We start from the raw sequence: 24,560 nt of genomic DNA on the forward strand, positions 1-24,560 counted from the left end.
GGCCCCCATTTTACAAGCACACACACACATAAGGGCATGCTCCCTTCTAGTTTTTCCAAGAGCAGCAGCATTACTCTTGGCCAGTACAAATTACTGGGCAAAAACATCCAGTACAATGCAGTATCCAGCATTTTATCATTAAATACATAAACCTTTTAATGTCAGGAAATTAAATTCTACATAGCAAATCTCAACTGTTCAACTGCTTTACCACTGTATGTGCATTAATATATGAAAAGGGAGATAGTAATTATTCTTTTGAAGACAGTAAAGCAGCTGCCACATTTATATTTATCCAGCTATTTAACTCATGGTTTAAAGTTCCTACTTTTAAATACCTTAATTCATCACTATCTGGAGGAAGTACCAACCTCATGACAGGCATGATCTTCTTCAATCAAACGTTCCTAATAAATTTTGGCTAACCAAAGGTTTTCCTTCATTTCTGCTTTGGCAGATGGATAAAGCCATTCTGAAAAAAAAATTTAAAATCACAGCCTTTGACCAATACCTGATGTGATGTGTTCACATAGTGACCAAAATGCATCTGAAGTGACAGATCTTTACAACAGACATGAATTTTTCATAGGTGTGCTTAAATGAACAAGTTTATCCCTACGTCATCAATATACAATGGGATTCATAGCCCCAAGAAACCTGAGAAGTAGACAGCAAGACAGCAAACCTGCTTCCTGCTCATCAGCATTCATAGGATACACAGGGCTGAGGTGCATGTTTTCAGCAGCAACCTGAGCCACATTATACACAGCATTGTTAGAAAAAAACATCCTAATGTAAGTAACTACAGATTCAAGATTAGATGCCTCACAAAACACAAGAGCTCTATCAAAATGATCAAATGCTAATTCCTCTTGCAAAAAAGCATGATTGAACAAAGATTAACATTTCTTCTTCTGCTCACACCACCAATGAAGAACGTTTACATGATAGAATTCAGTGTAACTGAGTTCTTTCCTACAGAATCTACAAAGTTCCCTGTTAAAAAAAAAAAATCTAAACCATACTTAACAAAACCATTTTCTACACTGACTAACTGTATCAACCAAAAGAGTTAAAAATAATTAATCTATGATTATTTCCAAGTAGCCAGTTGACAGTATACCACTACTGGACATACTCCAATCACTTTAAGTATCATTTCATTCAAGATAAAATGCTCCATTAGTAAATACTCTTTAGTAAAGCTAACAAGTGAAAAAGAAATTAAGTTAACTGATGTTTCTGGAATCCAGGGAAGATTGCTCACCTATTTTAGGTATCTTGTCATGGAATTGTATTGAACCACTGACACCTACAGGCATCATTGCATATAGTTATTCAAGAAATATCTGACCAGCTTCCCTGTTATGAGACAAGAAGTCTCTGAGGATAAGCAGTGAAAGTCCCTTGGACAGCCTGATTTATTGGCAAGGTACACATTAATCCAATGCTGATGGCACAGGCATATAATCGCACATGAAGTACTACTCCCCATTCACCCCAACAAAATTCCAACTAACAAGTAAATAAAATTCTTTCTGCATAACCAGAGGTTCCCTAAGCCTGTATCATTATTCTGGTTTTGCCCTGATATAAAGAAAAATTAGGCAACACAATTGACCTTTATGAATCTCATGTATGGCCAATTAAAGACCCCCAAAGATGCACTGCCTATATATCTTCCCTATAGATTTGAAATTCTTACTGCCTCCAAAAGCTAGTGCTCTGAGGGTGATCACAGGGTAGTGTGATGTATTATTAAGTAAACTCATTTATAATCTCTGCTCTTCCATTTGACTATTTACCAGTGACTTTATTTCATTATATATAAGAAGGAAGCTATATTTGGAAAATATTTTAGAAAATATTCAGGACCTAGGGAAAATTAGTTTGAAATTATGGAACACTGCTTACTTCACTTAACATTAGGCAAACTGCACCAGAGAAAAGTAACTCTATCCCTCAGGACTACGAATGAAAACCATAAATAACTATTTTTGAGACAAGATTTTAAAGAATTAATTAATTATCTGGTCCAATAAGAATGACTCTACCAGACTTTCCACAGAATTGTGCTTTCTCCATAGCCAGTGCTCACAAAAACAGGACACAAGAGTAAGCTTTCTGAATAATCCATTTTGTCCTTTGCTAACTTTGCAAAAGTTATTTTAAAAAATAGGTACATGTGACAAATCAGGCCAATGCCACCTGTAAGATTAAGGGACGCAAGGTTGCCCTTACTTCATAGAAAAGAAATTTATCAATTTATAAAGTACTGACTGCCCCAAATCACCAGAGTACCTGTAACACGGCTTATGAAGTCTCAGCAGTGGCTAGTCTTGAGTCAGCTTTTATCTGGCCCAAGCGAGGGAAGCACTCAATAAAAATCTACTCATTACCTCTTCTTGTCTAAAGGTGAACTCCTTGTCTGTCTCTTATTACTTTTCCTGACATGTTCTGAGGTCATCTTTGCAGCAGCCATCAACAAGCAAACAAAAAGAGCCCCTGCCTTCCATGAGTGCTACTGAAGTTATTGCCTGGCCAGAGGAGGCCCATCCGTGTCTGTTCCTCCCGGCCATGTACAGGCTGTGCCTGTTCTCACCGCTCTTCTCCCTGGTTATCAGAATTACCATCAGCCTAGATGGTGGGAAACACAGCTCAGACAAGGATTTCAAACAGGTAACACTGAGCACTAAATTCCTTTCAGTTCTGGTAAAAATTTGTCTGCAAACAGCACAACGTATTTGTCTCAGTCCCCATTAAAAACAATTTCATCATCTTTTCAATATGCCTTTGAAAAGACTCAGGATGGCAGTGGAGCAGCACATGAAAAACATGGCAGCTACACATCTGGAGCCTATGCCCCCTGCACTGGCACTCAATGGGAATTCCACAGAGGACTACTGACAGAAGTCAGCATAAAACCAAATGTAAAACAACTTACTGGCCTCCTTCTTCATGGAGGAGGATGTGAAGCCCAATGAAGATCTGAAGTTGAGAAGACCACTGAACTACCCAGCATTATATCTCACCCTAGTAGTTTTGTATTCACTTGTTCCTGACAACAATTTCAAGTTACGAGTTACTGAATGATCTAAACCAATATGGGTGAAAGTGAGAATCAGTTATGAAGAGATATGTTTTCCCCAAAATGCAAAATCCAGAAAGGTTCATTTTATATATGAAATGTGATTGTGAGATATAGAACACATCCTTCCTTTTTTAATGATGACTTGTAAGAAAACAAGACCTGCATACACAGGCACAATAAGGGTCCCAAACAAGAAAAAAATGGGTCTAAATTGAGATTTTCCCCTCACCTATGCCTGTACACACAGATGTCAGTCAGACTCTCAATAAGGATACAGAAGAACTTCCTGACACAATACAGTCTTTCTTTTTTGTTTTCATATACAGCTGCAAAAAAAATGCTGTGCACCAACCTCATAATAAATATGGCATCCAAAAAGAGTTGCAACTTCTACGTATGTCTACATAGTGCCCCTAAACATGTTTTTCTCAAAATACTCTTGCTCAAAGTACCCTTGCTTCAGTATTAAAAATAAGAGCTGCATGGTACTTAGCATCACAAGGTTGGCACTCACCTCACAGGTAAGCACAGAAAATTAGATTACAAATTTAGCATAATTTACATAACTTCTGGATTGTAGTTCAGCGTCAGCACATTCCCATATCTGAAGTTTGAAAGATATACAGAAATAGGACAGTACTGTTCAATACATATTTAAATAATGTGGATAACACACTTTTCAGACAGTTTATTTCTTTTAAAAGAAATCAAAGAACCTTCTCCATGTTAAATTCATTGCCATATCATGAAAATAAATATGCTCATTCACTTGAACTACTATTTTTTTATTCCAAGGGACCACATTTCAGATGTGCACAATCTTGCAGATTGTGCCAGTTTCCATGCAGGACTGAGCATTCCTGATGATTAATCGTTAAAAGTTTCCTCAATAGATAAACAAACCCTCTGATTTATATCAAGTATAAAAAAAATCTAAATTATATATATATATGGAGAGAGAGAGAGAGAGAGAGAGAGTATATTTTTACATTTGGTCTACTGCAAAGTTGATGCTGTAATTAGTACCTGCCTGACATTCTTTTATTTTAGCAAATATAAAAAATTGATGAAACAATGATAATTACTGAAGTTAAAAAAAAAGGCAGAACCAAAAGAAGATTAACGCCTGCCTCAGCAATAATATTAAGTACAGCATACATAACATGACTGCAACTCCATTAGAAAGCACTTCAGCTTTAGTGAAATACAGAGTTGATAATTTTCTCCACTTCTGCCTGCTCTAAATTGTGTCTTCATTATTTCCAGGTTACAATAATAAGTAGGAAAGTATGTGAGAGGAAGTGTGAATCTCTAGTACAAATGCCTTCACCTAAGCAAATTTATGAGATAGGATTAGATCTCTTATAAACAGACCCAGAAGTAAAATAACCCATCCAAGTTGCTCTTTGTTTCTCTAATCCTCTTTGCAAACCGCTTTTTGCTACACAACTCAAAAAGCCTCGAACTCCCAAAATTAGAGACAGAAAAATGGGGGGAAAGCAGAAGAAGAGAATATAAAACCACTAACATATTATATAGAGATACTTTAAAGCTTTTGCTTTAAATATTATTTATTATTTAGCCTTTGAAAAGCTTTCATAGCTCCTTTGACTCAGAAGAACATAATTTCTCTTGTATACACACAGTGGCTTGCAATGCTGAAAAACCTTTCTTTAACTGTTCCCATAGTAACCAAAATCATTCTTTGTATTTAATTGTTGCCATTTCAAATATTATCTGTTTCTGTAGCTAGAATCAGAGTGTTCTTTTGCCATCTAAATTATGGATTCCCTGAAGTCTATCAGGCATTCATTGTAAACAGGTTTGCTTTCAATAATTTGAAATTTAAGGCATTTACTGCATTTAAGTATGCAGTATTACATTAATAAAATAATTCAGGAAGAAGAATGTAGATACAGCACAAAGCTGGAAGCATCAAATATTGTTTTGAACAGGTGAATTTTAGTAACTTCAAATATGAGGAAAACATGCCTTGCTAGAGCTCATTTTGAAATTCCCTACTTGAATAGGAAAATGACTCCTTTTTAAATTACGTCTCAGCTTTGTGATTCATTCCTGTTACATATCTGGACCAAATTCCAAGCCTCATGAATGTATTCCTGGTTTTAGGTGACATCTTCAAAAAACCTAAGTAATTTCTGGGAGAATAAATCACAAAATTATTTGCCTGCTTAAGTTTTCTTAAGTAATCTGGTTTGTAATGGCACTGTATTTATTCTCTGACTTGAATCTACAGCACAGTTAAGAGAACTTGCAGATAGTATTGGTTATTATTATTGCACACCTCACTTGCATTGTTCCATTTCAAGTCTATCTGATATAAAACACCAGTTTTATGTATACTTGTTCTGAAAACACCAGCACAGGCTTTAGAAAGTAATAGGTAATCTTAATTCTGAACCCCTGTGCTTTCTCACTGACCCATAAATGTTATTTACTATCTCCTCCATAGATTATCCCACATAGAGGCACTGTTCCTTGGACGGGAAAATGAAGAGGTTTTTATTTACCTATTTTAGAGTGCTGAAGCATACTTTGTCAGAATTGACAACAAATAATAAATATAGCAATGTTTAACTAGACTGTATCTCTGAAATTTTATTTATATAGAACACCTGGATTTTTCCAGTCAAAAGTATCAATCACTTCTATTTACACAGGTCCAGATAAGGAATATTACAACATTAGACTAAGTTTTAAAAGAGATTACAAAAAAAGGGCCAAAATGCAGCCCTATTTATAGGGGACTCTTTTAGGGAAAAAAAAATAGACATTGCCTTATCATTTAGTTCATCTGTTAAAAAGGAATTCTGTTTCTCCTGTTCTGCCTTTAAACTGTGTGCATGTGACCTTTTAGACCAATGCAATCAAAACCTCAAGAAATGCATTCTAAAATAAAATGATGTTTTTCATTCTTGGTTCTCATAATATTTATTCCAGATTGCTTTATGGCTCTGACTTGAGATCTCTGTCACTTTGCACCTCTGGTTGCCAGGAGAGATGAGACCTGTTCAACTTTGTATGTTCTAAAGTAGCAATCTGGGCACATATTAAAGTTGTACATAAATTTACATTTTACAAAAGGACATGATAACTGGAAGTGAGGCTGCAATGCTCCTGAAAAATCAGTGTTAAAAAGTTTCAATAAAAGGTTGGAGATGGAGCAGTAGATCAGTACAAAAATTAGAGGAACACTACCATATTTTTGGATGAATGCCCTACAGACTTTCTGCATAAACAAATGAACAGACAGATAGATAAACAGTTTTATCAATAGAATAGTTTATAAGCATGACTAATTAAAACATGGGGAAGTTTACCTCAAAGCTACCTCACTTTTCTCCCCACCTGTGCTTTCCTTGATTTTTCCCAGTAGCTCACTCCTAGTAATCTCCTATCTGTATTTCCCTGTCCTACTTGTACTGCTCATCACAGGAACTCTCTTGGTATTAGGGGGATGCACTGAACATATAAAACAGCTGATCTGGGAGGAAAAAGGGGTTGTAACCTGTCATATTCTGATGTATACCTACTTGCTTTTGAAAATGCCACCTCACACTTATGATGAAAGCATTGGCCTCTTTTCTTCCCCTGCTTCTGTTTTTTGAAGGAATTTATAAAAGCTGTACACAAGCTGATGTTGTGGGCTGCTGTGATGAAAGCTCTAAATCTGGATTATTACTAATACTAGGTGGATATATCTGCAGTACATGCTGTTACATGTTTAATCAATGTAGCAGCAGCGAATATTTTTTGATGTGCAACAAAAGCTAAATACTACTCCTTTATGAAATGATTAAGAGAGGATTAAAATACCAAAACTGAATCAATTGGAGTGAAATCCTACTTCAACCACAAAGAACTAGTAAATAGACCTGGAAGCACATGAAATACTGTGAGCTTCAACACAGGAAAAGAAAACCAAAAAATATTTTTCCTCACAAACATCTTTTTTGACGGTGACTACCACAGCTATTGCCAACAAAAAGCACCTGGGCAAGTTGATGTCCTCAGTATAACAGAGCTTAATCCTGCTCCTAGAAGCACAGGAGGAAGAACTTACATTTCTAACTCACTTCATAACTATATAAATAGTTGTTGCAGCATTTGGCTCTTCTAAATTCACTCATTTGGTACAATATTTTGTCTTTACTTTGTAACTCCACCACAATATAATTGCAAATTTATGCCTTAATCCAACTGCACCAAAGCTGCATGTGTCCGAGCGTGATGATGCACAGTCTTTTCACTTTTATTTCCTCTGCTTCTCATCTCCCCATTTCCCATCTTGCTTTTCATTGGCTTTTTTATGCTGTAGGTGTTTTATATATCCCATATGGTGGTCAATGCAGCCAGTGTATTGACTGGAAAAAAACAGGAGGGTGAAGAGGAGATAAAGAAAGAGCAATAGCACCACTTCTCCTTTTTTAGCTATAGTACTTCCACCTCTGCTATCAGTAAATCCATAGTAAAAATAACTTGTTCAATACTCACTGCAAACATAGATTTTGATAGGTTGTTAAAATTACTGCTCCCAGGGCTATTCAAAGATACACTGAAAAATCTACATGGTAGGGAAAGAGGAATATTGCCTCTCTTTGTTACCTCCACAAAAAAATTAAGAAAAAAACAAACTGTTGCTAGAGGTGGGGATAAGGAGAGTGTTCTTAAAATTATTTCTGTCCTTCTCTAATATCTCTTTTTTACTCTACAATACAAACCAAAACTTGCTCTTTAGAAATACAATATTTAGATTATGCACACTTCTGGAGCATCCCTCTGCCTTTAGTTGTGCTAAATAAACAGCTAACTCCTCCTGATACTACATAAAACATAGCATGCAGGTATGGATATTTTTTCACATAATTCATTTCCTCTAGGATGCAGGTAATCTCTCAACATTAAGAGCCATGAAGCACTCCATGTATTTTTAAGTAGCATGCTGACTAAACTTACATTAGCTGCAGTGGTATTCCTACATAAGTCATGGTAATACAACTCAAGAGTAGTGTATTTTCTAACAATAATATAGCCACTGCACAGGATGATGGTTTTCAGGAATGTTCTGCAAAACACCTGGTTAAGAAAACCCCTCAATAAGCCAGTAATGACGCCACAACAATACTACTGTTTTTCACCCATCAGATTCAAAAGAATACCTGATAATGCTTTCACTGGAATCATACAAGGAGCTGTGAAAAAGCACAATAGTCCAAAAGTTACATGATGCAACTATAAATGCAAATCTACCTAGTTTTTCTGTGATATCCCTCCTTTCCCCACCTTCCAATGACAGTAAGAAATAAGAAATGCTGTTCTTTGTTATGCTTCAGAGAAATTATTAAATTACTGTGAAAGTGAAACAAATATATTTCTGCTATGCACATGAACTGTTTTTTCTAGTTTTAATCTACAGTACATTTGTCTAATCAAATAAAGTACTTTTCAATCCTAGCATTACATGTACAAGAGTATTTCCTTCACATTTTTTATTTTATGACACTTTAATTGTTCACAAGTAATAACATAGTTGATTAATTTCTATATTTGATGCTGCAATTATGTTTTGAAATCTAATTTGTAAGAATTGAGGCTGTACTTTAATACAAACACCACAGGCTTCTAAATTAAAAAACAAATGATCCCCTGTTTCCTCCTCCCCCACCACCCCACCCTTCAGAATTTAGACAATGTTAACCTACACTGATGTTTCTGCTGCACAAAGGTACAAACCCAAACCTGCCTTCATTTCCTTGCAGAATGATAAAATACAACCACTGGTCTCGAACAGAACTTCAGTTACAGTTTATAGCAACAGCCTATGCTTTTACAGACTAGAAAGTATAATTCTGTTTCTGGAATGGTTCCTAAGACTCAGCACTTCCACTTAGGTTAGTGAAAGCTTGAGTTAAAGAAGTTTAAGAACTATACTTGCCCCAGTTTTACAGCCAAATAATTCCTGTATACTTACAAGATTTTGGACGTACAAGAAAAAGGAATAAAACGGGCACAGCTAGCCTTTCGCTCATTCTCATTTGAGTGAAGTGGGCTTGCTTCCAAATCTTTGGTTCTGTACTTTAAAAGCATCTTCCTTTGGTGAAGCTTCACAGCAACTGTAAATTCTCATTAGGCACCACCAGGCATCAAGGTTAACAACAGGATCTAACACTGTCTACCCAAGAATTGTTAAAATACAAATTCAAAAACTGCTATATGATTTATATGCTAACTTTGCACTCAGTCTACCTAAAAACTGTCTTTTTTGAAAAGAAGCATAAGTCCAGTTAAGCCACTATTTTGAGGATTCTTTGTGCTCGCCCAAAATCAAGTGCCTTCAGTCCCTGGTAAAAAAAAACAAACTGTAGAACTCCTTCAATATCTGAAACTGAGGACGTAACAGTGCTAGTTCTGAGTGTCTATGCTGGACATTAATTTAGGCTGGATGAAAATGAAGTCTGTTTTTCTTTTAAATCCAAAGTCAATGAATGAGTCATTTTGCACATGCCCCACTGTAGCCCTGCCTGTGAGCTTTGCCTGCCTGAGCAGCTTTGCAGTCACCCCAGCAGATGATGGGTGTCCTCTTCAGGGCTTAGGCAGCTGCCACATAAGATGATGGAACTCTAATTTTATTAGAATAACAAATTCTAGTTTTATTAGAATAACAAATGCTAACACTACAACTGCGCGACTAACACTACAACTTAGAACAGCAGCTCTCCAGATGGTGATGTCCAGATAAAATAATTGATTTTTCAATTGCTTAAGTCTGTCTCAAACATCTCTGCCTGCATTATCTATAGTAACCATCCTCTTCAACATTGATTGAACCAGGTAAGATTTTATTTACTTCAACTATATCTCCTTTTAGAATTCTTCCAGACATTAAGGAGTTTTGATACGTGTCTGTGTATATATATATATATATATACACATATATAAAAAAAATTCTATTTCATCACACAGCAAAAATCTCAGCCCAAAATTAAAATTCAAAACTCTGTTTTATGGTTCATTGTTCTAATTAAAATGTACTTGCCAAGAATATTTTGCCATGATTACTTAAGGCCATCAGTTTAGAAGAGTTCCTGGTTGCCAACTCTGAGACTGCCACTTGGGAATTAAGTTGATATTGATGGTCTGACTTGTAATTCTCAGTTATGTAAATAAAGCAGACACTTCCAGACACTACAGTACATACAAGATAAAATTTGCATTCTGGAACCCAGTCTATCTTAAGCACCTGCCCATATACGTATGTAAAAAGGCATATTTTCAAGTAAGCTAAATAGTGCAAAATTACTTATCTTGATGTATTTCTTTTGGGGAAATTTGTGGACATGAAAGACAAGCAAGTGATGTAATTAAAGCTTCTTCTATTGCAGAAACATCCAGTGGAGAACATGATGATTCACAGAGAATCGAGAAAAGAAGGATGCAAGGGAATTTAATTAACAAATTAAAACATTCTCTCAGGTCTGATAAATAAATTCATAATCTCACTCCCAAGAACATTCTTTTTAGGGTGATGACCAAAACTAGAATGACATTAGGGAATCATAAAGGTATATAATTTAATGTATGTCAATGAAACAAAGTGATCTCACTGTAGACAAAGCTGTATTCTAAATGTGACTGTGATTTGGCAACAATGTCTTTCTTATGACGACTTCAGATCTTGTTCAGAAACAGTTGTAGATGCAGTTATGTTGTCCGGTGCTTGCTGTTGAAGCAGGGGAAATTTGTATTCCCAATTACTATAACTGCACTATCCTTTGTGCAGTTCAATGTCTTAAAGCAGCTTTGGCCACACTCTGCCAATGCACATTACAGTAACTATATTTTGACTAGAAAAGTTCTATCCAAATTTTGACCATCTGGTGAAACATCATCAGCAAAGTTGGATTACCCCTGCACATTTTTATTTCCTAGATTTTCTGTTATTAATGAAGACTTGCTACACAATGATACAATGCACTCATCTTATTTTGCAGTTACAATTAACTAGAAAATGCTGTAGTTTTCTTCATCCTCCACATTTTGATTCAAAGTAACCTCATTAAGTACTTTGCTTAACATTCCACCCCTTTATCTTTTTATCAAGTTCAGTGACATCAGTAATACTTTAAGGCAAATGACTGAAGCATTCACAGTTGATTGTGTATTAGAAACCAAATCTTCCTCAAAGGAAAGAGGAAGCTTTCCAAACAATGACTACCTTGTAAAGGATCAAATCTTCCTTGGATTTGATAAAATCTATGTAGCACCCTTCCTCCATAGGACAACTGCCATCATTCCTCTGCCTCCCACATTATTTACCGCCACACAGGAGGAAAAAGACAGGAATTGAACTACAAAGATATTGAAAATGGTAAGTGTACAGTAACTGTAATTAGTGGATCTCAAAAACCAGTTTATGCAACATTTGCAAGTCATGATCAAATTAAGCTGTACAGAACTGCTTAATCTCTTGGCTGCAAACAATTGCCTAAGATATTTAAATTACATATGTAGATTACTTTCCTGTCAATCTCTCCTATAAACTGATGGTTGCAGTGACTGAGAAGGAACATGAGAACTGATGATACTCTCATTCTGTAATCACATATTCACTTTGCAGGGCAATTATACTTCCTCTGCACAGCTGTTACATATACCTGATTTTGCAAAATCATTCCCATTTCTGCAGTTGCTGGACACAGGGAAGAAAACAGAAACAGCAGAGCCTGGTTTATTGTTTTGTTTTTCGTCAAAGCAAGAAGAAAGAAGTTACCAATTTGAGCAGCCTAGACAAGAGGCAATGTCAGGTAGACGTTTCAGCTAGTTAGCAGAAAATAAAATAAGTGTAAATACTGTATTTTTACTATCTTCTGAAAAGTTTCCCATTTCAAAGGAGACATAAGTACAGCAAAATAACTCTTTTTCCCATTATGTGCAAAAAGCAATACAGGATGTACAAGGAGACCATGTGACAGGCAACACAGAAAACAGAAATTTTCAGTTCCCCTTGAAGTCACTAAATAGAGCTTAAATAGACTAACTAGCAAAACAGATAAAAGAATGTAAAAGTAGACCACTGACAGCATAAACACATTGCTTATGTTTACTCCATTTCAAAGTATCTGCTTTAAAGAAATGGATATAAACGCTACCTTTCCTACCTGTTATCACTAAAATGTAGTGGTGGAGAGTATACTACAATCCAGATGATGTGTCAGGTTTTTCAGCTGAGCTGGAATCACAGCTATCAAAGTATGGTCATTCCAGAGCAACACTGGGCATGGCTATTCTCTCACCCAAAGAGTGAGATCATTGATCCAATCATCCAGAAACAGGAATAGCACAACCATCTTTTACCCTCTTCTCCAAACAAGTGCGAGAAGCATTCCTGTCTCGCACTGCTGAAAGATGCCCTTTTGAAAGGGCTGTCAGAGCAGACATGAATCGTGATGTGGACACCACAGCCTGGCAGCCTGGCTGCTTTAGAGACCACACTTCACCTCACCACTGAGGGGCTGTAAGGACTTAAAGGGCGTCTGAGACAGGCAAATGTGATTTTAAGACCACGGAAGGACTTTGCCGTGAGATAAGCACAGGATGGAGTGGCAGGGTGGCCTGGCTTCAGACCTGGCACATTCTAGGTGATGCATCCAGACAAGGGTTCCCACTTTGGCAAACTGTGGAGCAGCCAATGCTTGCACACATATTGCTGGTATCACCTCAGGCCCTTGTTTACACCTTAATTCAGGCAGAGGCATCTTTTATTAAAAGGATCATAACAAGCATCAAAAATTACATAGGTAAAATAACATCACTGTTGTTTCAAGGGGGAAAAAATCTTCCCTAGGATTAATCAAAAATGCAAAAACAAGCTATAGGGAAAAAAAAAGAAAAGAAAATCCACAACTGAATAAGTGAAGAATAATACATAATTAGCTTGGTTTGAACTACTTTTGAAAAGAATTAGTCAAGACAGCAAGAGCCAAAAAGGATTACCAGTCTTCTGATGTAACAATTATACATCTACAACTCAAAACTCTTGAGAGAGGGGAAAAAAGCTCCTAAATTTTGGAATATGCTTACTGCAGCTAATAAATTTAGTCTATATACGCACCAAAATCTTCCTAGATTCCAATCTGTATTGGTACCAAAGTCCTGGGTCAGCATCTGCACTAAACAGTGCTGTACGGCAAGCACCCAGGCAGACCCTGTGATCTCAAGAAGCTTTCTCATGTATTTGAACTCACACTTAAGAATCTTGCTCAGGTAAGTACAGTTGCAAGGTACAAGCGAAACAGCTTTGGCACAGACAGAATATTGAAAAGATTCATTCCATAGGCTCATTCAGGCATTTACCAAAAAAAAATCTGACTTGATCTTAAGAGTCTGAAGAACTGGCAAATGATCTGCGACATTTAGAATCATAAAATAAAATCACAGAATACGCTTGATTTGGAAGGGACCTTCAAAGGCTATATTATCCAACCTTTCTGCAATAAGCAGGGACACCTTCAACTAGATCAGGTTGCTCAGAGTCCCATCCAACACCCCTTGAATGTTTCCAGGGATGGGGAATCCATGACTTCTCTGGGCAACATGTTTCAGTGTTTCACCACTCTCACTGTAAATGCCTTCTTCCTTAGATCCAGTCTGAATTTACCTTATTTCAGTTTAAAAACATTGCCAGTCATCCTATCATTTTTCTAAGATCTTCATCTGTAAATCTCTCCTAAAATTCAGGAAAATATTTCTGACATGAAAAAGAGTTGTCAAATTACTCTGTCTGCTTCATGACATAACAAGATCTGTAGCTCTAATAACACTTTAACAGCAAATAATATCTTTAAGTAAAAATCAAAATCAGAAATATGACAGCAGCTGAAGTACTAATCCACAAACCACCTTTAAATTAGTCAGCTCAGAGGGTTGCATGTTGCCATCACTATTCTGAAGTGCAAGGCAGTCACATCCAAAGAAACGCATCAAATGAAGTACACAAAAATTAGCTTAACTTTAAATCTGATTTTAAAACTGTTGCACCTGAACTTCACTATACCTTTTTCATGCACTACTAGCATATGGTTGGTTTTCTGTGTTTACCTATAAACACCACACAGCAGCAGAACATTGTTTGCTCCGGGACTTGAGTGTCTTTAGACACTTCTTTTTCCACCCTGTCCCTTGTAGGCTGACCTTTCAGCCAAGAGTTTGCCCAGTGAAGCTGAAGCTAAGTTGATTTAAAGTATCACAAACAGTTCCCTGGGCCATGCTTCCTCTTCCATGCAGCCTCCTAAGAACTTAAAATAGAAGTGAGGATTCCTCTTGCCATTGCTCTGTGCCAGCAGCTGATTTATTTATATTCAAATTCAGATAGGAAGGACTAAAATTAGGACTCTGTAAGCAGAATTCACTGTTCAAAATGTTCCAATTGTTTTAGCATCCAGCCACCTTTGAGAACAACTGACTGATGTATCACTATGGCAACACAAAGAGGCCTGGATAACTTGAGCTATTAAGACAGCAAGAGGTTTTTAAGTCTTGTATTTCTACAAAATAAAGCAAAGCTAATGCAACATCCTAGACAAAGTGGAGGGCCGAGAAGACAAAATAAGGCAGAGCTCACATTTCCTATTTTTCACCCAAACTTCACACTGACCATGTATTTCTCTGCCTCAATGCCTGTTGTGAAATGGAAAGACAAAAACCACAAAGGTGTGCTCTTTCTCTTGCCATATCCATTTCTGGTAAATAACTGAGGTAGGGATTTTGCCCAGTGCACAAGCAACAAGTCAGCAATTAGCTGGGTATCACTATGAAATTACTCCCTGATTAAATGGTTTGAGCTTCCAAGAAAAAATACAGGGGGAGAAAAAAATTGGCCCTTTACTCCTGCAATCCTGATAAGATCTAATCACAGACACTTAAAGTCTCGTTAAGATTTGCTGCTACCACTTCTAGCACCATTACTGCTTACAAAAATATTACATTAAGAAAATACATTATTTAAAGCCACTAAAGAGTTTATTTCTAAAACAAAACAACATCATTAATCAAATATTATACAAGCAGCATGAAAAGTTGGGTTTTTTTCTGCCAAGTCTTCACAGCTTCTTGTGTCCTGAATGTCTTGGATGTAATTTTACTGTGGCATACAAGATAATGATTTTTAGCTATTTGTAAGTGTTTAACATTTTATTATCATTAGTATGTATTTTATCTGGTTTGGATTACACGCTTTCTTATGTAGCTTCAGAAAGCATTAGTTATTCTAAACACAGTCTGTCCCTGTAGGGACTAAAGGCAGAAACATCTCCCTAGAGGACCTCGATGGCTGACTACTGCTCAGCCCTCTGTGATATGCACAATTTTTGGACATGCAAGTCAAAACCATACAGGCACACAAAGTATAAAAATCAAAGCATCAATGTTGTTTTTCACATGAATTGAGTATCAATAACTATAATCCACACATGCAGACCAGCTCATACATGGAGTCTGCATTCCACTAAATGGAATAAAACAAATGCCAAGGGCACATTTGCACTGGAGACAGATGACATTGGGATACTTAGAGGAATTAGTATGTTTTGCTTCCATTAACCAGATATGAAGAAAGCTGTCTGCATGTAGAAAGCACAGGATGAAACACAAGATCAGTATGCTGATGTTTTCATTCATAATGCTGGAGATTTTCTCAAAGCTGCATGCTTTCACTTCCTTACAATTACTTTTAAGGTTTCTATAAAATTTACCGAATTCCAGTTGAAAACTTTTTCCAGCAAGACTGTTCTGTTCTATTTTAAAAATGTTTGTCAGAAATGATGGCTTAAAGACACTAACACACTGATACAGTTTCATACAGACAAGTTCAAATACATTTAATGTTTAAGTACAATTTTGTTTCTTGTCAAAAGAATTACAGAGCCACAGGTTGTATTTTAAAACATGAGTATTGGAAGAGTAACAGAAGTTAGAGCACGTTTCTGAGAACCTCTGAGTTCTTTGGAAAAGTTGTGTGTTCTTAGATGATAACACTAATCAGGTTGTAAAAAAAAAAATAAAATACAAACTCAAACATGCCAAAAATCTGGGAGATGGCTTCATTCAGCACATGCTGAACAGTTATCATAGCTTCCTACTTTGAATTCATAAGAGATTTTTAAATGCTGAATCTCATTGTCGTAGATGAAAACACCAATCAAACAACACTGCAGGTTTCCCTTTTAGTGAAGACAAGAGAAAATGTTCTGTGCTGCTTTGAACTAACCAGAAAGATTATTCTGGATTTCAGGACAGTATTTTACAGCCCATTGCCTTTCCAATCTCCTGGTATACACAGAGCCACACAACGGAAGCACTACAACAATTAGATGCTCACAGCATTTCAAACATAAGGCCACTGCAGTAATACCTACACAATGGGTAACATACTGTGTTAAATTTTAAGTACAGGTATTCTACATAAAATGGGTTTATCACCACATTGAAAAAGATACCACAGCCAGATACAGACTTAAATCATAGATCTGTAGCAAGATCACAACCCATCTAATCTACTCTAATCCACCAGTGGTGTTCAGGGATTTTGGAGATGTGAGGGGATGTTTTAATTTTCTTACAGTAATACACATGCAAGCCAGAACTCCGTAATTTTAAAGCTAAACTTGTACATACCAAGAGAAGCAGAAAATTAAGCATAAATGGTAAATACAGGAATGATGTTATCCATTGTCATGTTTTTAATACCTTCCACACTTGAAAAGGCACAGACCTCAAGTTTGTGTTGTGATAAAGCCTTACGATTGTGTTTTCTTTCTTTTCATGAAAACAAAATTACTTTTATTCTCCAAGGACTTAATCATTAAGAAATAACTATCCTGCCTGATATTGCAAGGCAAATGTTACCATGCACTCTGTGGTTAAGATTTTCATCTAATGCAAGATATCAAAATACATTGTAACTAAGTAGACATAATTTCCCTAAAAAAACCACACTACTATACTTTTGAAGACACCATTATATCTTGCATCACAGAGGTAAAATGGTCACTGGAGAATACTGAAATATATCAGATGAGCTGAGCATTTGTGAACCACCTTCTTTATAAAAATCAACTACTTGCAAGAATGAAAGGACTACTTAAACAAAAAGAAACACCTTTTCAAACCTGTTTTAAAGTCAGTTTCTTGGCATATAAAGGCCCATTCCCTCTATGTATGTCATTACCAAAAGACTTTGGAAAAAATGTAGGCTAATGAACAAAAGCAACAGCTTAGCCTCAGGCCAGTTTCTACTTTTGGAAACACCTATGAAAGCCCTGATGAAAGAAAAAGGAGAGAGCATATGCATATTCATGAGAAGGTATCTGGCCTAGTGTTTAAATTGCACTTGTAAAAGATCATGTTATTTGAATAACTCACTGTTTGGACACATCAGGCATTATCATCTGTTCTTTTTTCCTTGTATCCACTGTGGTCTCTACAGGGGTAAGTACTACAGCAGCACATGACACTATTGACTGGTATGAGTCTTCCCGGCACACTGCAAAGATAAAAAGTATCAGTGTTAAACAGTGAACTCAGTTTGCATTTGACAGGGAAAAAAAAAATCAATTCCTACTCTGATAAACACAAATGCAAATAATTGATCAGGCTTCACTGTGGTCACATGCAATGAAAATGTCATTGTTTTGGACAATTCCTAATGTGCTTATGTCTCACTTTTTTGCCACTGACTGATCACTTACTAAGTTTTACCTAGCACAAGATCTGCTGTCAGTCTGCTCTAGATGATTGGTGTATAAAAGGACTTGTATTTCATAAATGACATCACAGTATGATTCACTTCTTAGTTCTTTTTCATCAAAGACTGAAAATAAGGGTGAAAATAACAGGTGGTTTCCAGACAAACCTCCTACCTTCAAAAATTTCAGACTTTGTAAGCAAACAGATTTAAGAAAAACTAATTAGTTGTTTATTTATCACCTTTAACTCTTATGACTCACTTTACTCCAAAAAGGCCAAATCCAAATGGCCTAGAAGTGATATCTGATATATTGACTCACGCTTGCTTTTAATAAAAATTGTATCTGTATTACTGTGCTGAATGTTACAAATTAGACAACCTTTAGAGCTAGAAGAATGATCACACATTTGAGCTGAGCAATTGGCTCAATTAGCACAAATAAATGAACATCCTAAAGTTTCTGACCTCCGAACAGACAATTATATATGTTACAAGTCATAAACATTCTTAAATTCCAAATTTTAGTGTCACTAGTCATTCAGCTTTTAGCAATGACCACCTCTATTGATTTTGAAGCTATAGATTTCCTTTACAGTCAAGGTATACCTTTCTGAAACAAATAAAAGCTGGAAATAAGAGTTCGTTTCATTGAACAAAGGATGACAGCTGCTTACATTAAAGTACCAAACATAAGGTATTACATATAAGCAAGAAGAAATGCGGTGGCCTATGTTTAAACAGAAAGACATGTAGTATTTTATAACATACAGAACTATTTCATAGGTTGAACACACGCCCAGAGATCCAATAATATAGCCTGTAAAACCAGAATGACTGTGGCAAATTCCTAGTAATTCAAAAGCAGAAAGAACACATTTCACAAGTACATGCATTTATGCAAGACTGGTACAGCTGGGCATGTTGAACTGTGACATTTATTTATTACTATTCCATTCTCCACAATCATGTGGCTCCTTATTGCCCATGGACAACACACCTCTGGCATAGCCTATGCCCCCCTTACAAAACAAGCAAAACTGGAGTAAAACTTCACCCATATTGACCTGACTGGGTCAAGAAGAGGTGATGGTGCCATTTTAGCCTGAGGGCACGAATTACCTTCAGCCTGAACTCAGCACACACAGGACACGCTGGTGCTCCGCAAACACCCTGAAAGACTAACAGGAGCAGGTCAGGTCAGGGCTGGGTATTACTGCAAAGGCCTTTTTTTTTCTTTCTGAGCAGCTCTGAGCCACTCAGCACAAATGCTGGAGCACAGGCATCTCTGTCAGAAAGGAAACCTTTGGGGTACTACTTGTAATTGCATTTATTTCACCTGATGTTGTCCAGTATTATTTATGCTCGTATTTTAAATATTAATGTGCACACTGTGCTAAATGACTAAGCCATCTAAGATGCCCAGTATGCCTTATCTTCTTTTTCCTTTGGAACCAGCATTACTCAATATTTTGTCACTATCATAGACACACATCTCCAAAAGATGATCATGCACAAAAAGAACTTGCTATATTGACTACAGGCATGCAAGTAGGATTTATGTTATAGCTTGATGCACAACAGATTAAGATGAAACTAATGCAAAATACATTAAACTGAAAAGACAACGTAAGAAAAAATGGAATTTTAGGTGATTTTACATCCTACTGTATTATGTACAACCAGCAAACCATCTACTAGCATGATTCTTCGGAGAATGCTTGGGAGGCACCAAGTAATTTACAAAACAGTATTTTCTCACTACAACGAGCAACTGAGTATGTGCAAATAACATTTATATCTCTTTGTCTCTTTATTTACAAAGAATTGCAAAATAATAGGCTTGTCATTGTGCACCACTGATATTCAGTACCTGAATTTTAACCAGAAACAATGATAATAAAAGGGAGCATAAAGGATTAACAAAATACATATTTTTCTTCAGAACACCTGTCTTACCATTATTACTTTAGAACTCGTAAAAGGTCTGGTGACAAGCATCACAGGGGAAGGTTTGCCCTAGATGAGACACTGTCCATCAGAGCAGTTACAAAGAAAGATAAAAGGGGGAATCATGAGCAACAAAGAAGACTGCAAGTCTCCCACTCTTTATAGAAATTTCATGAATGAATACAACTGTGAAATTGTTGGCTTTTCATAATTAATGCTATACAGGAATTGTATAATCCCCTAATTTACAGCTGAAGACAAACCCAGTGGTCATCCAGTGACTGGAGCTCATGGATTTTATTATCCTCCCATTCTGGACAGCAATACTCTTTGGTCTTGCGTTTGAAAATCACTACGATTCCTTATTTTTATCTCAACTCTCTGTGCACACTCATAAGTCATTATGGGACAGTATAATTAACTAAAATGTCATGAAGTAGTGATGGCATAACAGCAAGTAATTTTCTCCAACTGGAGCGTACACTATCGCTATCTGTTCATAACTTGCATTAAAATATTGAGAATGTGCTCGAATGGTCTCTCAATAACACTGATGGGGATGGGCATTGTTTTACTTAAGACTGTTTGCATTTTACATTCCTAAGTCCATTCTTAAGTGTAGCTTCATTTCAACAACTTCATTTTTTAATCTACAAGCGGCTTACACTACCTCAAAAAAGATCATTATGTCTACAAGCTGTACTCTTCATGAATCAAAACCTGTTTGATCCTCAAAGTACCGCAAACATCAGAAGAACAATTACTCTAAGGGATCACTCCTTTTTAACATAAATCCCCCCACGCATCAAACTTGCTCCTTAACATCCAGCAAGAACTTAACAATTTAGCCATCCCACATGAATTGTTAAGCAAAGCAGAATTTTCAGTCACCTGAGTTAATGTTTGGCAAAGCCATCAACGTAATCATTGCTGCTATTGCTGCATCAATGTAATCATCAGCCTGCTACATTATTCCTGATGTATACATTCAGAATGGTATAAAAAAACTGTACAAGTTATCAACATCAAGGGGAGCAATCAGACAATTTTATACTACCTGTAGCAGTTTAAGAAACTAACTTTTAGTATCTCAGAATGAGTTCTACACTGAATACCTTCAGAAAAAAAAAAAAAAAAAGCCAATTTGCACACAAGTGTGATGGTATTTTTCAGTCTTTTATTTGCAATTCAACCATTACAGGAACAAGCTAATAGTTGTAGTGAAATAACACAACCGGAGGAACATCTCTGTTATCATTAAAGAAACATATTTTTCTTAGTGAAACGAAAGACACAACCTACAAATTACAAGTCACATAAATGAGAACTCTACAGAAAGGGAAAATAAACAGTCTTAACTTCATAGACTACTATTATAAAAGATGTGTACTACTTTTGAAGCTGCACAGTTTCTCCCCAGATCCTTCAATTTAATGATGCATACAGCTTGTTTTCTTCCATGACCAAGTGTTTTAAAAGTACTCCATATATTTATCACTAGGAGTGCTGGCTTGGATTTACCCCAGCTGGTTTAGGTAGTCCCAGAACATCATTCACTATCAAAATAGATCTTTATGTCTGAAGAAGAAAAACATTAGGGTTGTTGTTTTGTTTTTTTTTTTCTTTGCTGTTTCTTTCAAGAACTATGAGAATGATTAATTAAACATTTTTCTTCTACTTTGAACCAATCAGTGAAAAATTTTAATTCCCTAAATAGTAGGACAGTAGGAAACCTTCAACGGCTACTAAATAGAATGTGTTTCTCCAGAGAATAAAAAGATTTTTAAGCTCTAGGGATGTCATTTACATCATCTATTTCAAACACTTAATTGTATACACTTCCCCCCCTCCCCTTTTTTTTAATTGAGAAGAAAGAAAATCTGGTTATCGCTGCTTCCTATCAAAAAAGTCTCCCTTGACACAAGATGCAAGATGAAATTAGCAGCCAGTACTACCTGCTTAGAGAAAACAGAAGGGAAATGTTCATATGCAGTGCACGATGAAGCATAAGGGAATCATGACACAGAGACATGAAAACAGTGAAGTATTTCTAGATTTCAGAAAGCTAGGAACTTATCCTGATAATCCAAAGCATTTATATTTATGCCTATGAAATTTTAAATTATCAGCTTTCATCATTCAAGAGACAGATGAAATCTGGAAACAGAAGCTGTTTTATACCAAAAATCCTTCTGCTTTGGTAAAAAAGTAGGCAAGCAGCCAGGAGCATGGAAGGCACTAAATGCTTTACCCTCAAAGATCAATCAGCTGCCACTGTAGGAGACAGGTAACTAGAGCATGAGGGAGCAACATCTGAATCCCCAATATCCAATGCCTTTTACTACTGAAAGCCAGACGTTAAAACTCTGGAACACCAATTCTCTTCGCAGGTACTGAGAACATTTTGGCACATGGTTTCCTAAATACCTCTCTGCCACAAAAAGGTACAGTCACCCTCTGAGGTGCTCTAAGCAAAGGACAAGGAAAAGCTGCAAAATATATCACCCCTATACAGGTTCTTCAGGCAAGGGAAATTCATAACAAAGAACTATTACACTTAAAACAGAGCTTTTGCTAAAACGAACAAATTAAACCCAAACCACAAACACACCAACCAACCAAAAAGGAAGAGTGAATTCCTGTAAATTCCTTTAGTATCCTAGAACAAGTGAAGAGCTGAGGTAAGAAAAATAACATTTACAACATGCAACTCAAGTTATTTTGCCAGGAAAGCTGCTGACATGAGAAGTGGCATGTAAGAGAGGATCTTGAAATCCAGTCTATTAATTCTGGTATGTCCAGGAAGAACTGTGACTAACCAGCATGTTAATCCCTTCCTGACTGCACAGATATGGCCCCTGATAGTCCTGGGCCATTCAGAGGGCTCAAGAAAGAACCAGCATTCTGCCTTGTCTCTCCATCAACCCCAAACATCACCTGCATGAAACACTTCAGCAAAACCAAGTGTATCAATTCAGTTCCATACTTTCTTTCTCAGCCTCAGAAACACAATAAAGACTTTTACTAATTTGTTATTAAACCTTAAAGCCCAGAGAGACTTTCAGTCTCTTTAAAGCAACACAAAAGGTCAAGGTACTTTATGTGAAAGCTATTTTGGCCAATCTACTTATATTTAAAAAAAAACACCACTCAATATTAAAAAATAATAATAAAAAGGTCTAATTTTCCTGCTGCTTGATCCTAGATTTGATTATGGTCTTTGGAGAAAAAAGGAAACTAAATGGATCTCTATTTTTTTATTAGTTCAACAGTTATTCTAGGGCCTCTTGTTCCTTAGAAATAGCTGCACTTCACAATATTGGCCAAGTGAATACTTAAGAGAATGAGTGTATATGCTCACAGTCCCCAATGGGTTTGCTGTAATAATTTTGCAATAAAACCACAGGCCTGGTTCTTAAACACAACATAGTCACAATCAGAAATTTTGTAATAGCAACAATTACAGGCCCATTATGGGCAAATGAATTACTTTCTATCAGGTTCTTATGTTTCATTGCTCTTTTATACAAAGGCTGCACACACATATCTGCTTTGTGCTATCTACACTGGCACACGAACATGAAGGGTACAAAATGCAGCATTAAGCAGGAGCCAGGGAATTCCTCTCATACACCAGCAGTTCTGCAATGATTATGCGCACCCTTGCTTTTGTATCCTGTTTGTTGTCACAAGCCGCTGTGATAATGTAAGAGCCACAAGTGAAATCTGGGTCTGGTGCCTTGTACTCTGTGTATAAGAAATTAAACTAATTTTTCAACATAATGGAACATGTTGAAAATATCGTTAAAAATTGTTAATTGTTATTGTTAAAAATGTTAAAAATTCCATTATGCATATGTTCATGCATAATGAAATGCTGAATGAAAGGGTATGCCCTGATCACCTAAGGACCAATCCTATGGACATGGTAAGTGATGGAAACCTCAGTTTCTAAAACAATCACATAGGTAATGACAAAACTGATAACCCACTTGCTGCATATTTTCTGGTAACTCCACTGTATTGAGAGAACAACTGCAATTTGGTTTCTCCTGAGGCAGAAAGAGGCCACAGGGTAACTTAACTCCTGATCAGTTTTCTCAAGCAGCCTACCCCAGCTTACAGACTTGCAGACTTTCTTCTACAACATGGTTGTGCCTGTATTTACTAATCACTCAGGGGTTTTATGAGTCTGTTCAGTTACTTATGTTCTTGTGTGAACCTGTAGCATCCGCATGTGTCCTGTAGAATTCCAAAGCTGAATATAGGTAACGTGAAGAAATATTCCCATTAGTCCACTTTAAACTTGCCACCAGCTTGCTTCATCTGACTCCCCTAGTTTTAGCCTTGGAGAAGACAATGCACAATTCCCCCTTCAACTTCCACTCTGAATTTAACAGACTTCCTTTGGATACTTAGCCAGCCATGTCTTTTACAGGCTGCATTATCTGCATTTGTTCCTATTTAAAGCCTGTTCCATAGCTCTGGTCTCCCAGCTGACCTCTCCACAACCAACCATTCCTAGTTGCAGTTCTTGCAATGATGGATCACTGCAGCAAGACCAGGAGAAACTGTAACTGCATTAACAGAAAATTAGGTGGGTTAGTTTTTCAGCTGTAACTACCGTACACCTAAAACATTTTAAGTACATCTATTTGTGCTTGAGGCTGCTTCTGAGATACTTTCTTATTCACAGTGAACTACTTAAAGCAAATATTGTTCCAAGAAGCCTACACAGGAATTGAAAAATCAACCTTT

At 36.5% G+C, this 24,560-nt stretch overlaps 1 protein-coding gene across 1 annotated transcript in view; it reads right to left on the bottom strand.

Moving 5' to 3' along the window:
• Positions 1–24,560, bottom strand: part of CCSER1 (coiled-coil serine rich protein 1) — a 383,892-nt gene that overhangs the window by 209,500 nt on the left and 149,832 nt on the right. The window contains exon 5 of the mRNA XM_083861973.1: positions 17,531–17,651. Within this exon, the coding sequence (XP_083718099.1) occupies positions 17,531–17,651 (121 nt within the window). The remainder of the gene's footprint in view (positions 1–17,530; positions 17,652–24,560) is intronic.

This window comes from Zosterops lateralis, assembly GCF_965231275.1.
Source record: "Zosterops lateralis genome assembly, chromosome: 5".
NCBI lineage: Eukaryota > Metazoa > Chordata > Aves > Passeriformes > Zosteropidae > Zosterops > Zosterops lateralis.